General features: G+C 43.0%; 1 protein-coding gene across 1 annotated transcript in view; it reads left to right on the top strand.

Moving 5' to 3' along the window:
• Positions 1–17,389, top strand: part of GRM2 (glutamate metabotropic receptor 2) — a 64,705-nt gene that overhangs the window by 43,860 nt on the left and 3,456 nt on the right. The window contains exons 2-4 of the mRNA XM_029597465.1: positions 402–1,242; positions 2,621–3,684; positions 16,033–16,207. Coding sequence (XP_029453325.1) covers positions 402–1,242; positions 2,621–3,684; positions 16,033–16,207 — 2,080 coding nt within the window. The remainder of the gene's footprint in view (positions 1–401; positions 1,243–2,620; positions 3,685–16,032; positions 16,208–17,389) is intronic.

Below are 17,389 nucleotides of genomic sequence, written 5' to 3'. Positions count from 1 at the left end.
GGGGAGGCTGTTCCATGCATCCTCTAACCTCTGTAAGGAAATATTTCCTTAGATTATTCCTGAGTCTACCCCCCTTTTATCCTCATCCTATGACCCCCATGTTGGAGCCTCTTTTCCTTTTCCAAAGGAAAGGAAATGTATAGATCTTTGTCTGTCTCCATCTGCTTTAAAATGAAGATCACTGATCATTTTAGTAGCCACCTTCTGGACTAACTTCAACCAGTTTATAATCCTTTTGAAAAAAAGGAACTTCTTTTTTTTTTTTTTACTTTCAATTAAAAATAGGAAGTGTGTTCCCCTCTGTTTCCCCTCGATGAGAGCCCTGCATTAATCTAACAAGTAACCCCTAAGTTCTATGTTCCCTTTTCATCCTCCTGTACTCTCTTTCTTCTCACACTCAGGTGGCCAACTTGCTGCGCCTGTTCCAGATCCCACAAATCAGTTATGCCTCCACCAGTGCCAAACTCAGCGACAAGTCGCGCTACGATTACTTTGCCCGCACTGTGCCACCCGACTTCTACCAGGCTAAAGCCATGGCAGAGATACTACGATTCTTTAACTGGACCTACGTCTCCACGGTGGCCTCAGAGGGAGACTACGGCGAGACGGGCATCGAAGCCTTCGAAAATGAAGCCCGGGCCCGCAACATTTGCATTGCCACCTCCGAGAAGGTTGGACGTTCCATGAATAAGAAGACTTTTGAAGGGGTCATCAGAGCCCTGATGCAGAAGAAGCCCAATGCCAAGGTGGTGGTGCTCTTCACCAAGATTGAAGATGCCCGGGAGCTGCTGGCGGCAGCTCATCGCATCAACGTCTCCTTCACGTGGGTGGCCAGTGACGGCTGGGGAGCTTTGGAAAGCGTGGTGTCCGGCAGCGAGCAGGTGGCCGAGGGCGCCATCACCATTGAACTGGCTGCTTACCCCATACAACCCTTCAGCGTCTACTTCAAGGACCTGAACCCGTACAACAACAGCCGGAACCCCTGGTTCCGGGAATTCTGGGAGCACAAGTTCCGGTGTAACTTCCACACACAGGACTGCGGGCAGAATTCGCTGAAGGCCGTCAAATTTGAGCAGGAGTCCAAGATCATGTTTGTGGTGAATGCGGTCTACGCCATGGCACAGGCAATCCACAACATGCACCAGGCACTGTGCCCCAACACCACCAAGCTGTGCGAAACCATGAAGCCCGTGAATGGGAAAAAATTCTATAAGGATTTCATTCTCAATGCCAAGTTTGATGGTGAGTCTGAGATTGTGACTTCAGAAAGCTGTTTAATCATTTATTTTTGGCTCTGTTCCCATTTCTGTTGACTTGTTGGACTCCTTTCTTTTCATTTCCAAAGGTGCTTTCTTTCTTTGTGGATTGTTGTTTTTTTTGTTTGGTTTTTTTACATTTGTTTGGCATAAAAGTCTGATTTTAAAATCTCCTTCCCTGCAAATGTGCTTTGGCAGTTTTCTTCAGTTTTGCTACATTAGATATGTGAAAGCTGATTTTATCTCATGCTGTTGGTGGCACTCAGTGCAGCCCTCATTTACTTCAGTTGCTAATGGGGAACTGGCTAGGCTAATTAGAAGGGGCTTTACAAAATTCAGCCATTGATGCCTTGTCAAAAATGGAATGAAAATCAGAAAGAAAAGAAAGGAGAATTTAACTAATGCTGCGTGTTCTAATAGCTGGTTTGCTAATTTATTTACAGTTTATTCCTGTTTTTCCCTCTTTTTTTTTATATACTCCCCTACCTTCTCCCCAGATTGTATGCTAGCACAGGACCTCTCATTTGCCGAGGACTGGAGGGGAAGTCTTCTTGGAGAATAATCTTCACCTGTACTAATGGGATAGTAGAGATAGCTGCATTAGCTGAAATCTACATCCCTGCCTCCCTAGAGAATTTTGAGTGCATCAGCTCTGTGATTTGCTTTGCCCCCTGTATCCCCCTCATTCAAGAGGCTCCAAATTGAGTCTCCTGCACTGCAGTGCACAATCATGTGGTTTAACTGCCTGCTGAGTTATTTTAGATATTTATGGTCATTTTCTTAAAAAAAAAATAAATAATAATAATAATAATAAAGGTACCAGGTCAGTGACAAAAGGTTCTAGGTTGGCGGCTTGGCATGTCCTGGCCTGCTGTAATCACTACTACTGCTGCTGCATTAAAGGAGGAAGGTGATCTAGAGCACAGAGAGCATCATCTGAGACGTATTGTAGGGAAGATTGTCATCCCTATGAAAAATGGCCCTCTACTCATGTATTCAGACATGGCAACTGCCTATGCAAACCCCAGCTGGGTTCATTTGTGGCATTATAAAAGAAGACACCCAAACTCAGAAAAAGCAGCAAAAATGTAACTTTTTTTCTATGTACCTTATTTATATTTTCAAGAGCAAACAAAACATAAATAACTAGACCATAATACTGACAATAAAAGGGGTAGTGTTTAGATTATTTATCTAAATTCAGGACTTAGCCAGACAAATTGCAGGTTTTACATTTCCCACCACTCTGAATGTCTCCAATTTATATCCCTAAGAAAATAATTTAGAAAATGTTCCTCGTTCTAACAGCCCAAGCAATCAATAAAGTTTTAATATATTGATTCTCTGTATGCTTCTTCCCACAGCTCCTTTCAGGCCAGTGGATACCAAAAATATGGTGCGATTTGATCGCTATGGTGATGGAATTGGACGCTACAACATCTTCAACTTTCAGAAGGTGAATGGCCGCTATAAGTATGAGAAGGTGGGATACTGGGCAGAAGGGCTTACCCTGAACACTACCCTCATTCCCTGGGCGAAGACCTCGGTGCCCGACTCCCAGTGCAGTGACCCCTGCAAGAAGAATGAAATGAAAAATGTGCAACCACGAGACGTATGCTGTTGGATCTGCATCCCATGCCAACCTTATGAGTACCTCCAGGATGAATTTACCTGCAAGGACTGTGGTTTAGGATACTGGCCCAACGAGACTCTCAATGGTTGTTATGAGCTACCACAGGAATACATCCATTGGAAAGATGTCTGGGCAATTGGCCCAGTCACCATATCTTGCCTGGGCTTCATCTCTACTCTCTTTGTCTTTGGGGTCTTCCTTAAGAATAATAATACTCCTATTGTGAAGGCTTCGGGTCGGGAGCTGTCCTATATCCTGCTCACTGGTGTTTTGATGTGCTATAGCATGACCTTCATCTTTATCGCAAAACCTTCTACTGAGGTCTGCACACTGCGCCGCTTGGGACTGGGGACTTCATTTGCTGTTTGCTACTCAGCACTCTTGACCAAAACCAACAGGATTGCTCGAATCTTCAGTGGGGTGAAAGAAGGGGTGCAGCGGCCACGCTTCATCAGCCCTACCTCGCAGGTGGTCATCTGCTTGGCTCTCATTTCCTGCCAGCTGATCATAGTAATTATTTGGCTGGTAGTGGAGAAACCCGGCACAGGCAAAGAGACTGCACCAGAGAAGCGCTATGTGGTTACTCTCAAATGTAACAACAGGGACTCTAACATGTTGATCTCACTCACCTACAATGTCCTGCTGATCGTGCTATGTACAGTCTATGCCTTCAAGACCAGGAAGTGCCCCGAGAATTTCAATGAGGCCAAGTTCATCGGTTTCACCATGTACACCACATGCATCATATGGCTGGCTTTCTTGCCAATATTCTCTGTCACCTCCAGTGACTATCGTGTAAGCAAATTATGCATTCAGGAAGGGTGTGGGTGCTATAAACCAAGCAGCAGAAACCCCTCTGAAGAATAGTGGTCATTTAGCAAGCTGCTGCCACAAATCAGTTTTCCATGGTCATTACTGTTCACCAGGTTTTCCATGGTCATTACTGTTCACCAGATTTCCTGCCACAGTGCCTCTGCTGTTTAGTTGTCATGTGACATATTCATACACTATCAGTTTTCCATGGTCAACATTGACCACTAGATTTCTACTACAGAATGGTTAATGCAATTAGAAAATTGTTGTTTGGATCAGTTTTCCATTGTCATAATATGTGACAGGACACATTGTTTATAGAGAAGACAATGTAGGTAGCCTTGACAAATTGGGCTCTATGTACCTTATTCTTGTTTCATAATGTTGTATATTGGAAGCCAGAACAGCCCATCTGCAGTTAAAGATACCCACCATAGTATTAGCAATCCTATGCTAAAGGAACCGATTCCCATTATACTAGTGATAATCTAACCAAATTTTGGGGTCTATAGCTTGTGGTCCTTGCATCTCCTGACTAGTGAGCCACCATTTATTTGAGCTTTTGTGTTCTCACCCTGTGATTCACAAATCATAGTTCATGACTGACAGATTCCTGGTTTGAAGATCTCAGTTTATACTTTCAAAATAATTTTTGGAGCATCTGTGTGGCCAATTTACTGAGTAGTAGGAAAATATGAACAGAGCACAAGGAGATGGGGTGGGGGGGGGGGAAGAAAGAAGAGGCAGGGCTATCTCCAAGGACAGGCAAGCCAAGTGGCTGCCCCAGGTGCCAAGCTGGAGGACATCAAGAAAGAGGGACCACGCCCATCTACCCCATGGGTCAAGCAGCTGATCAGTGAACTGCATGGGCCACAGAAGAAAAAGCAGAGGCGCTGGTTTTGCAGCAAGAAGAGCAGCAGGCTCAGAAGCCCTGGGCGAGGGCATGAAGGGGAGAGAATGTGAGAGGACTAGGGGCTGGGGAAGAGAGCAAAGATTCTGACTGGTGCAGAAAGAACAGCATTCAGAGATTAGGGGAAGAAAACGGGGACTCAGAGACTGGAGGGAACAGAGGGCAGGAACACTGTGACTGAGGCACTGGGGAGAGAGCAGAGACCCTGAGACTGGGTGTGGAAGAAGAGAGAACATGGACTCTGAGATGGTAGAGAAGAACAGAGTCTCTTGGAAGGATGAAATGAGACTTGAGAAGGAGTGGGAAGGGATGGAGAACGGAAACAGATTGGAGGCAGAGTAGGGACTTCGAGACTGAGTGGGAGAATGGAGACTGGGGGAACTGGGGGAGGGGCTTGGGATTTGGGTCAAGGATATGAGTGGGATGTGTGAGATGGGGTAAGAGATGAGAGCTGAAGGGTGGGGAGGGGGTTGAAAGATGGTGTAAAAAATAGGAAAGAGTCTATGAAGGTGGTGAGAAGGTGAAAATGGGATTAGAGAGGCAGTGAAAGAGGAGCCATAGGACACTGGGTAGGGGATAAGAGACAGAAGAAAGGTGTTAGAGGCAGGGGAGGAACAAGGCTGGTGAGGGGATGAGAGGCAGAGAAAAGTAGATGAAGACTGGGGAAGAGGTGAGCAGAGAGGGAAAATGGGGAACTGGAGAGTAAGTGAAAGAGAGGGTAAAATAGGCTGAGGAAAGTGAGAGAGATGGGGGAATGGGTGGGCTGGGAGTGGGATATGGAAGGTTGGTAGATAGGTGAAGTTGAAAAGAGAGAGAGAGAGAGAGAGGATGAAAATGAGGAGAATGAAGTGTGAAATGTAGCTATGAATAGAAAAAAAGAGATGAAAGGGAAAAGATCAACACCAGAGACATATGTAAGAGAGGAAGTGAAGAGAAAATAAATGGAAAATATAAAGGAGATCCTGAAAAGGAATTAGGAGAAGACAAAGACGAGAAACATGGAAGAGAGACTGGGACCAATGTAATTAGAGCAATAAAATGTCCAGATAATAAAGACAGGAAAAAACTGTATTTATTTATTTAACAGAAATGTATATTCCACCAATCCAAGGAACCAAGCTCTCAGTGGATCACAATTCATAAAACAAAGAATTATAACAGTATTAATATTTAAATACGACATAGACCTTACATCAGATAGTAAGAAGTTGATATTGAGCAAGCTGGGGAGCAGGAAAGCTACTCAGGTAATTTTAAGGCAATGATTTACTTGACCAGACTTACTCAGGTTCGTTTATCTGCTAATAGCCCTAAAAACACTATACTCTTCTTCTACCACTATAGTTTAGTTTATTGAATTTTCTTGATCACCTTTCAATAAGAAAAGCAAGGCAATTTACAATTAAAACAAAAAATATAAAATTAACATTAATAAAACAAGTTTAAATAAAATTCACTAATGTACAAAAGCAAGTGAATAAATACAGATAAGCATAAACTAATTAACAAACATGCAGAGAAAATGTACCCTAAAAATATACAAGTATAAAAACAAAATCTAAGACATGTAAATAGCCTAAAATGTAGGATAAGAATAATAAATCATTGAAATTTACAGTTAAAAAGAGTTATACATGCAAATAAAACTGAGACATGTATAAAAGGACAAGATTTAGTACATTCATCAAATAGTCTTTATTGTGAAATTATGTAACCAGAACCTTGGTGGCACTTTTTATAAAATGTATTTCCCAATACAATTCTCAACATTACTATATGTGCCTATATGTAAAACGTTGTGATCGTATATAACTTAACGACTGTATAGAAAAGATTTTAAATAAATAAATAAATATAAACTAACATATTATAGTCAAAATTAAATTCAATCAAATAATAGAAAACAGGATTAATAGAAAACTTTAGATAACAACCAACCCTTCATGTATTTTCTAGATTTCAAACAATTCTTCTCAAGCCACAAAGTTAATGGTAAGGAATTCCAACAAGAAGGTGTTAAAGATGAATAACTCACTTCACACGTTCTTTCAAGGCCAGTTTCCTTGGGCAAGGGCACATTTAAAAGCTCCTGTTGAGAGGAGTGTAATGCATAATCAGGTTGATATGGAATGATAACGCTACTAAAATAAGCTGGTGAACCTCTAAGCAAAAAAACTTTAAATGTTAAACAAAGTATCTTAAATTGAATTTGGTAAATCATCAATAACCAGTGTAACTCTTGTAATAAATGGGTCACATGATCAAATTTTCTTTCCAAACATTATTTTATACTCTTTTCTGCTTTAAACGTTTTTTGCCCCTTCCTTTATCCATCCTTTAAAAGTGCACCAATCCCCAGTCTGGGCTTAACCCCAGAATTTGTGTTCTACATTCCTGCTCTGCAGAACATCTCTGGCTAAAATGCCAAACTCTTGCTGACATCATACATTTCAAATTCATATTCACTTCCTTCCAGTCTGCTATTGCACTTGCCTATTTATTTGACAAGATTCCAAAATTAGTCTTGAATTTTCAACCAGGTCAACTCCCCTTCCCTGCCTCCCTTCCTTTTTCTCTCTGCCCTTCTGCTGGCCCCTGCCACCCTCTCATTTTCTGAAATCACAGTGGAGGAAATTGTCCATCTTCTCTTCTCTACCCATTCCCACCCACCACCTCAGCTTTGTTTCCTCTGCAATCACCTCTTCCATCTGTCACATCCTCAATCTACTGTAACTGTTCCTGCTGCCTTCAAAACATGCTGTAATCATACGAAGCCTCAAAAAATCTTTACTGGTCTCGCTACCTGCCCTGCTAACTTCCATCCCTTCTCCCTCCTTCCTTTTATATCCAACTACTTGAATGTGCTGTTCACTCAACACTGTCTTGAGTTTCTTTCATCCTAAGCCATTCTTGATCCATTCCAATCTGGTTTTCACCCTCTACATTCCACAGAAAGAAACGGCCCTTGCTAAAGTCCTTAACCTTCTTGACCTATCCACTGCTTTTGACACTTTTAAATCACCACCTACTCCTTGATAACTCTAACCTCACTTGGATTTCGGGGCTCCATCAGGTCTTGGTTCTCTTCTTATCTCTTCCACCGCACTTTTATTGTATCCTCTGGTGGATCCTCCTCCATCGCTATCCCACTATTATTTGGTGTGTCTCAGGGCTCTGTCTTGGGTCTTTTGTCTTCTTTCCATATACTTGTTCCTTCAGTACTGAAAGCCATGGGAAGAGATCAGAGCACTATCTGTATGCTGATGATGCTGAGATCTAACCTCTACACCAGAAATTTAAATAGGAATGCAGTTCTAAATCTCAGCCTGCTTCTCTGCTTTTGCTTCCTGAATAAACCCACTACTACCTTAAACTCAACATGGCCAAGACAGAACTTATCTCCCCCCTTTAGCCCTTGAAGATGACCCCGAAGGTTATCTTCAACTCCTCTCTTTCCTTCTCTAAACTCATCTAAAACACTGCTAAATGTGTCATTTCTTTCTCTTTATCACCACCAAAAATCCATCCCTTTCTTTCTGAACACACTACCAACCCTTATCCACATTCTCATCACCTCCCGCTTAGACTACTGCAACCTGTTCCTCATAGGTTCTCACTGAACCATCTCTCTCCACTACGTTCAAAATTCAGCTACTTGATTTATTTTCCACCAGTTTCGCTACTCCCATATAACCCCTTTATTCAAGTTACTTCATTGGCTCCCTAGCCATTCTCACATATAGTTCAAGCTTCTCTCACCTACAAGCACATTCATTCTGCATCTCACACTACCTCTCCCTACACACTGCTGCTGAAATCTGTTCATTGGACAGGTCACCCTTATCGGCATCTTTCTCCTCAATTGCCAGCTCCAGGCTCTGTACTTTCCACCTTGCTGCACTGTATGCTTGGATTAGTCTCTCTCTCTCTCTGGCCTTATTTAAATCCAGTCTAAAAAACCAACTTTATGAGGCGATTTTTAAACCTTAACCCTGGATTCTCCTGTTCACAGCCATATTGATTTTAACCATTTTCTTAATAAATTAAATTCCCAAATTCTGTTTTGTCCTGTATGTTTGACTTAATTAGATTTTAAGCTCCACTGAGCAGGGTCTATTTCTTATGTATATTTATACAACATTGTGAACGTCAAGTAGTGCTACAGAAATGAAGAGTAATAGTTTACTCCACGCCTCCAGAACACACCTCACCCTGCCTCTTTCTATCCAGCTAAATTTTAGCTGGGAAATACATTTCCTGTCTAAAATTTTGCAGCTGAGAGGGGTAGGAAATGTAAAACTTAGGCTTTGTAAGGGTAACTCAGAAGTCACCCGGACAAACCCTTTTGAATATTGACCAACACATTTTTTTTCAGTTTAGTAATTGGAATGTGTTAGCTTTGGCAACATGCATCTTTGTATTTTGCTCATTAAAGGAAGAAATGCATTTCTGGTTCTATTTCTCCGGTGTTGCACTGCATATAGAGTCTGGCTTCTTGGGGTTTACAGTTCAGTTTTTGTTGACATTTTCTAATTTCTAACTTGTGATCACTTATTCTGTATTTGGTGAAGGTCCGTTTGCATTCTGTGTATATAACACAAAAGAGGTATTCTGCTAAAGTGTAATTTCTATGCAGGAATCTAAAGCAATCTGGCTTATTTTGTTTTTCCAGGAGGAGGTGTATTGGTGTTCTGAAGCCTGTTGTAATATTTGCAATGCTGCCTTTTTGGAGGAAGGGTTGTTGAGGTTTGAATTTAGCAGTCATTGTGTCAGGATATGGCAGATTTGCTATATAAGTACTGGGTGTATGTGGGGGTTTTATTTTATTTATTTGTTTTGCATGGTTCTGTATTATTTGACAATGTAGAGGGATTTGTGCTGCTGTTACTAAGAACAAGGCACCAGCAAACTTTTAACCTATTTTTTTGTATATATTTTTTTTTGATATCCCGCCTATAGAACAGAGGCAGTGTACATATTCATTACACACAATATGCAATAGTAATATCATCGCAATATAAAAACCTATCACAAAACAGTGAAGAATCAAACCTAAAACACAATTAAAAATCTGTCTGGTGATTTTAAAGGAGAAACACCCTTGTTCTGCTCTGCACCCATTGTTGGGGGAGTTTCCATAGGTACAAAATATTTACAGAACTCAAGGTGCAGGGCTCAGATTGGGGTTCTATCATTTAATTGATTATTAAATTGGCCGTCCTTTGCTCTAAGCACTGACTATCAGACTTACGAAAATCATAACACAAATCATCTACAATAAAGAGATAAAATAAAGCATAACAAAAGCTTGAAAAAAATATAACAAAAAGCAAACCATCCTGTACAGAGCAGGCAGCAGCATTGTGGAACTCCAGCCTTCCCTGCACACAGTGCACAGAGGGATTTGGAGGGAGGGGTTGCTCTGAAAGAAACTCTTGCCTAGGGTACCATATTGCCCAGCAACAGCACTGGGAAGAGGGATCATTCATAAATGCCACTTTCTGAGCAGTAATTTGGTCATTCAAGAAATGCACACTGAGATCAGCTACAACCTCCAGCATAGCCAGAAACCTTGTCGTCTTGGCTGAGTTCCTCGTTTCCTCATCCCTCTCAGTTTCCAGATAATTACCTGAGTTTGACGCAGCATGCCATCTTTTGTCTGAACAGGTAATTTCAGTCCATTCTTATCTGTTAAATTGGGTGGTTTATAGAACATACCAAGTAGTTGGGTCTTTATTTTTTCTTAGTCCTAATTTACACCCATACCACGTAACAAATCTCTTCTCTCCCACTTCTTGCTTTTGAACTTTGGAAACGTGTCTACAACACTATTTTTTTTTCAAGGAATAAAACCAGTGGGTACTGCAGCTTGCTGAAGAGAGGTGTAGCTGAACAAACTAGCTTGCTCTATGGTTACCAAATCTGACCCAACACCAACCTATCCCTGAATATTAGTCCTTACCCTGTGTCCTCTCTCTTTATTTATTGTTTACATAGTTATAACATCACTCTGCCCCCTTTTATCAGTCCCACTCCCACATCCTCTGTCTAGACACACACTAATAGCCATTAAACTTTCCTCACCATCATTCTTCACACCATGTCCTCTAAATCCTTAATAACCATCAACCCTTTCCCCATATTCTCCATATACCCAGAGTAATAGTCTGCATATACTATTTGCACAAATACACACCAAGGGTGCAAAGTTGCCGCAGCATATGCAGGTGAAACAGGCTCAGCTAGAACACACTTGGCTGCTTGGAGCCAACATCTACAAGTGAGGCTGAATATTTTATTATAATAATACAGTATGCTCAGTTGGTGTCTGTCCCAGAAACACTGACACCTTGTGACCACTGCTGCTAATAGAAGATACTGACACTTTGTGGCCTTTGCTGGTACTGCAGTCTCTCACATTTCCCAGTTAGATGAAACTTGAGGGATCTATATCGTCAAAACAGTGAGTGGGAAAGATATCTAGGCAAAGTTACCTAGGCAACTTTATTCAGATATTCATTGGAACATGACTGGATACATGTTCTACTGAATATACCCAGCTAAGGACAAGAGTTACCTAGAAGGACAGCGCTCTGACATGACCACACTTATTCAGATAATGTTGAAATTCAGCAGATAACTTTAAGTGGCTAAAGTTAAACCTTGGCTCTAGAATGCCTCCACCTTACCTTTTTTCTGACTAAAGCTTATTCTTTGCGAGGCATGGAAAATTCAAAACCTTAGGTTTGTCTGACCAGGTCCCAAACTTAGCTGGACAGACCTAGTGAATACCGACCTCCGAATATTATTATAACAAATAAGCAATTTTTGTCTGTTTTGAATATGCATGCAGAATTGGGCCATAGGGCTCACAGCTAGAGTCAGGCTGCAGTGTTGACACATTGGAGGCAGGGAAAGCAAGTGATGCTACAGTAGGCCCATCTCACTGGGGAGGCAGGCTGCAGCAGGAGCCTCAGCACCAGAAGAGGCAGGCAGCAAGGAACGATAGTGGAGAGCTTAGTACTGTGCTAGCAGTGATGAGGGTCAAAACACTGGGTCCGGGCAAAGCCGTTGTGCCATGGGGCTCATGTGGGACCCCGAGAGCTGCACAGGCAATAAGCAGAGGCATTGGGGAGGGTGTTAGAGATCAATAGAGAGACTAAGGGATGAAAGTAGGGAGAAATAGAGAGGATCAGTTTGCAGAATGAGAGAGGGGTCAGTGTAGGGGGGTGTGTGTGCGTAAGAGAGAGAGAGAGAGAAAAGGGATCAACCCCAGGGGTGGGGTGGGTGTGTGTTTGAAGGACTGGAAGGGAGAGAAAGAAGAATAGACATAGGAGGGAGAGAAGGGGTGGGGAGCAAGAAGCAGACTAGTCTGGATCCTCCACTAAAGTTCTGATTCTTTTTTAACCCAGCAGTTTTCCTCCTGTTCCTTTGTACATGCAGCTCAGTGGGAACCAGGGCTGGGATCTGGCAACACGAGCCTTCATTTTATCAGTGGATTTTTCCTCTATTTTATATTGCCCCCCCCCCCCCCCCCAGCTAGTCGGTCATTGCAGTGATGGTCCCAGGCTGGAGTCTGTGCCCCAGGGCTTCTTCCATAACCCTGCAATCATTAGCCCAGGATCTGGTCACCCTCAAGCAATGACCAGGACTCCCTTCCCCACCCCGCAGGGGACGGGAATACTACCTCGACAGCATGTCCAGCTTAGCCAACCTAGGGAGAAGATCTGCCTCAGGGATCTTACACATGGTGGTGCACAGCTTTTTCACCCGAGGCACCAAGGCCCTGGAGTTTTGATTCCATTAAAGATTTCAGTAAAAGAATACATGGAAATCCTGTATTTCAGAAAAATTAGTACAGTAAAGATATACATTTGTCTACCAATGTTTTGTAGGTTTCACCTAGGATTACAATGCTCATCAGCCTGCTCTTCCTATATAACTCCTTCCCATGTCCTCTATACACAGAACAACCATCAACCTTCCCCCCTCCTATCCTACCTCACCCATCTACCCAGAGTAATAACCATCAACCCTACCTCAACTCATCTACCCAGAGTAATAACCATCAACCTTCCCCCTCCAATCCTACCTCCCCCTCTACCCAGACTAATAACCATCAACCTTCCCCCTCCAATCCTACCTCCCCTTACATTCTCAATTTACCCAGAGTAATAATCATTAGGTATGTGCATTCATTTTTGCATGAATGGTTTTATTGTTGATTTATTCCAAAATAAATAAAAATATATATATATTAAAAACCGAGGTCACCCTAGACCCTCCCACTGCTTCCTCAGGTCCCTCTACTTACCCCTCACCCCACCAATAACCCAAGGCAAAAAAAGGGGCCAGGGCCAGGCCTCCCTGCAGGGCTCAGCTAAGCTCAGCCAGCTGCCTCTGCCTCCGGAAGCTGATGCCAGGGCCAGAAACACCCTGGCCCCCACTTACCCCTTCTGTGGAGATCCTCATCCTCTAATGAGGCAAGAGTGATGGTCAGTCATTCTTTCTCCATGGGCTTCCCTTTTAAAATAGTGCTAGCTGACCCAGAGACTGGTGCCAAATTTGACATCAAGAAAATGGCATTGGACTCAGGGTCACTGGCACTATATTGTTCTATGCCCATATAGACATCTAGCTCCCATCCCCCCGGGAATTAAACAAACTAACCAAAATAAAAATATTTAATATGCACATTCCTACTAACCATCAGTCTTTCCCCTTCCTGTCCTTCCTCACTCTGCATCTTCCTACATCTACCCCAAGTAATAGCCATCAACTTTTCCCCCTCCTATCATTCTTTCAGAGCCATCTTTAGGCCAGTGTGAAAGGTACCAACTGTTTCAGGCCTCTCACACCTGAAGGACCTAGCACTTATTCCATCTTCTGAACACCTCAGAGGAAGGCTGAGAAAGAGAAGGACATTGAAAGAAAAGTCTAGAAAGGTTTGAAAAAAAAAAAAGGGAAGAAGACAGAGAGGGTAAGAAGGCTGAAAAGGGATAGGGAGATGAAAGACACAGAGGAGATAATCAAGGGCAGAGTAAAACTAAAAATGGAGGGATGTGAATCAGATGAAAGATGAAAAGAATTTAAGAGGTTGTGCTACAGGAGTTAGAGTGATGGAGAGAGGTGAATGGTAACTATTCTCCCTTTCAGGTTATAGCCACTGCCATGGATGACCCCAAACTCATTTCTTGTGGGGGATCTACTGGAGTCTGTTTATGCTGGGGCAAGAGACTAGAGCTCACTCCAACCATCATCAGTTTAGAACCAGCCAGAGCCTATTTTGTTCTTCCAGGGGTGACCTCCAGGAACCTTCAAAAAAAGTCACCCAGATCAATATAAGAGTTCTATGCTGCAGGACATATAACAGACTCCAGTAGATTCCCCCACAAGAAATGTGTTTGGGGGTCACCCAAGGCAGCAGCTATGACCTGAAAGAAAGAATAATTACCATTCAGAGATGTGTACAACAACATATCCTCCCCAACCATGGTTACAACAAAACCAACCACAGGTTGCTTTAAAAACTTCACCACAAATGGGGAAAATGTAATTTCCTGAGTTGAGTGTTGGCACTGGTCTCTCAAGGCAGTAAAGTTTCTGTCAACGGAGATAGTGCTCATAATCAGAAAGAGCCAACTACAGCAACCCCAAATCCATGAAGTCCTGCTCCATCGCCTCTGACTCCAAGTCCTACTCTATATGGTCAAAGAAATATATGGCCATGTAGATAGTCATCTACCTGCAAGATATTGATAATGCACAAGATGTAAACTTTGTTTCAATGAAAAGGAAGTTGTAGAATTAGGGCTCATGACATGAAGACCGAAAAGGGTAGACTCAAGAATAGGAAATATTTTTTTTCACAGGAAGGGTGGTGGACATATGAAATGCCTTTCTGGCTCCTGTAGCAGGTGCTAGAAGCAAAATGTTCAGTTTATAATGAAGAAGATGCAACCAATGGAAAATCCTCTAATGTAGAAATCTTTTGGTTTAAAGGCAATGTGCTTATCATGGCTACTAGATAAGGGCCCAATTCATAACAGGGACTTATATAGACTAAAAGCGGCACCTGTTTAGAGTTGCCAATTGGCCTTTTCCTTTTAATGGAGGCTGGCAGCCGGCAGGACTTTAAAACCAGCACTGTAAATGCTGGCAATGCATTCACCATTGGCTTCCCCAGGAGAAGACACTTTGCACCAAGATCCCCAACACCACTACTTTCTTTCCCCCCCAGTCAACTTACCCTAGCACAAGTCCTTCTCCCTCTTGTGACCAGACCTCAGACACTGCTCTGTCAATGCCGAAAGAGTGGCACCAGTACGTTCAAGCATGGGGCCTGTCAGTCTAGCACGTGTGTGCACTCATAGGCCCCACAGCGGGCTTGCCCTCTTCTCCCATTCATGCTTCTGCTTGCAATGGAAACATGTGTAAGAGTGTGAGGCAGAGCCACGGTGGAGACTGTAAGCACAAATGTGCTGGGCTCAAAGTCCCTCTGCTCACTCATGTGCTGACACTGCTCTTTCCCAACTGCTGGAGCAGAACTGAGGTCAGACCATATAGGAAGAAGGAACCCAGCTCCAGCTGGGGAAGGGGGGAGGGGCATGTTGTGCAGAAAGAACCCAGGTTCAGGGGTGGTAGCAGTGAAGAAGAAGGGGCCCAGGTTCACGGAGGTCAAGGAAGAAGAGAGAAGCCTAGGTCCAAGGCTTGGCTGGTTTTTTTTTTTTCCCCCTAAGGCCTCAGTTGGCAGCCCTAATTCAGATTCACTTTAACTGTGGGAGCAACATAGTAGATGTACCTCATGTACGGTTAACTGATATAGTAAAGTTACTTTAGCACCGGGCTTCCTGAACTTGTCCTGGGGACACCACAGCCAGTTGGGTTTTCAGGATAGCCACAAAGAAGATGCATGGCATAATTTGTAGATACTGAGTCTCCACGATATGCAGATTTCTCTCATGACTATTCATGGTGGATATCTAGAAAACCTGACTGGGTCTGGGGGCATCAGGACAGCTTTGGGAAGCCCTGCTCTATCGCCTTCTTAAATTACTTTGTGAAACAAACCCAGTATTTTTGAGGGGAGCAGAGATGATGAAAGCCTACAAACAAGACATTAGCAGAATTGCTTCAGTGCTGAAAAAGTAGCATTTATGGAGGAAACTTTTGGCTAGTCCTAGTTTTTGACCTTACACATCTCAATCCATTGTGGTAGATGTAGTCTTTCTTCCATATAAAACTAGCACTATAGGAACTAAAACGTACATATGTAGAGAGGGCTGTCCCAAAGCCAGAGCTAGGCTAACGCCTCTCTCCACAAACTCGTAACTTGGCCACGCTGTTGCTTGCTTTTTTTTTTTTTTTTTCCCCCCCCAAGAACTTTGAAAGTTTCATCTAAGCTCCTTCTCTTCTCACAGGTTCAGACAACCACAATGTGCATCTCCATAAGTCTGAGTGGCTCAGTAGTCCTTGGCTGCCTCTTCACTCCAAAGCTGCATGTCATCCTCTTCCAGCCACAGAAGAATGTTGCCAGCCACCGCGTCGCGACAAATCGCTTCAGTGTCACTGCAGCAGGCTCTGCCTGCTCCCATGGTGAGTGAGAGAAAGGAGCACAAGGGGATCCCAGGGGTAGTGGGGAGCCTGGCAGGAAAAACTACCTGAGGACGATGTTACTTTGCTTATGAACAAGACAGGAGCTATGGAGAATGGAGGGTTCCTCTGCTGATACATGAATCGATTGGTTGAGTATAACAATGAGTAAAATGGATAAGCATGATAAGAGGCTCCTTCTATAGTGTGTTACTGGAGGAGAGGGGCAAGATGAAAAATTGTCTGTGGTAGTTGAGGGAGAGGGGCATGGTGAATGTCCTTTTCTATGGTGATTTAAGGGAGGAGATGGGTAGGGTAAGGGAAGTCTTCTACAATGAGTTATTAGAGGAAAGGGATACCATAAGTGTGGGTGGGGGAATGAGAATAGTATAATAAGCGAGGGGGCTCTCCTCCTACCTACAGTATAGACAGAGATTTATACACACACAGACATTGCCCCAAGTCTACCAAACCTCTTATAGCAGGTTTGAGATTTTTTTTTTCTCATTATGTTTTTAACTTCAGCACTGGGGAGTACCTACAATATGCCAAATGACTGGAATAATGCCTGAGCAGCACTGAAATCACATCACAGTTGCATTAGGGGGTCAGGAAAAGTGCTTAGAGTGGGAAAGGCTCAAGCAGAGAAGTACATTTTTCCCTCTGTAAAAGAAGGGACAAATGCTTTTTGACCTGAAAGTGAAAAGAGGAAGACTAAGAGAGTCCAAATTAAAAAGGGACAGGGTTATTGAGAAGAAGGTTCAGAGGAAATTCAAGATCTTTGACACCTGTTGTTACTTGGCTTTCACACTACAGCGAGAGAGAGTGATAGGCAGAAAGGCAAGGCTTTAAGATTCTGTGGGATGAACACATTACCATTTGCTGAGAGCACTACTGCAAGCAGCCAATGAGTCCTGACTGGCTAGATCCCAAAATACTGAATCAGCTTAAGAAGGTACCAATTATACTCCTCCCAGCTCTCTTGCAACAGGGTGGGAACAAAGCGAAAGCAGAAAACTAGAAAGCTGTTAGTCTGCAGTCAGGGTGGGCAAAGTAAGGGAAACGCTACTTAAGCACATAATAGTGCAATATGTTGTAGATATAGGAAGTGGGTTATAGAATGAAAGGCAATAAGATTGCACAAAGGCAGGATCTTGGCAAATGTGATTGGATGAAATGAGTAGA

The sequence above is a fragment of the Rhinatrema bivittatum genome, chromosome 4, assembly GCF_901001135.1.
Source record: "Rhinatrema bivittatum chromosome 4, aRhiBiv1.1, whole genome shotgun sequence".
In the NCBI taxonomy this organism is placed as follows: Eukaryota; Metazoa; Chordata; class Amphibia; order Gymnophiona; family Rhinatrematidae; genus Rhinatrema; species Rhinatrema bivittatum.
This window is presented reverse-complemented; position numbering and strand designations above follow the sequence as displayed.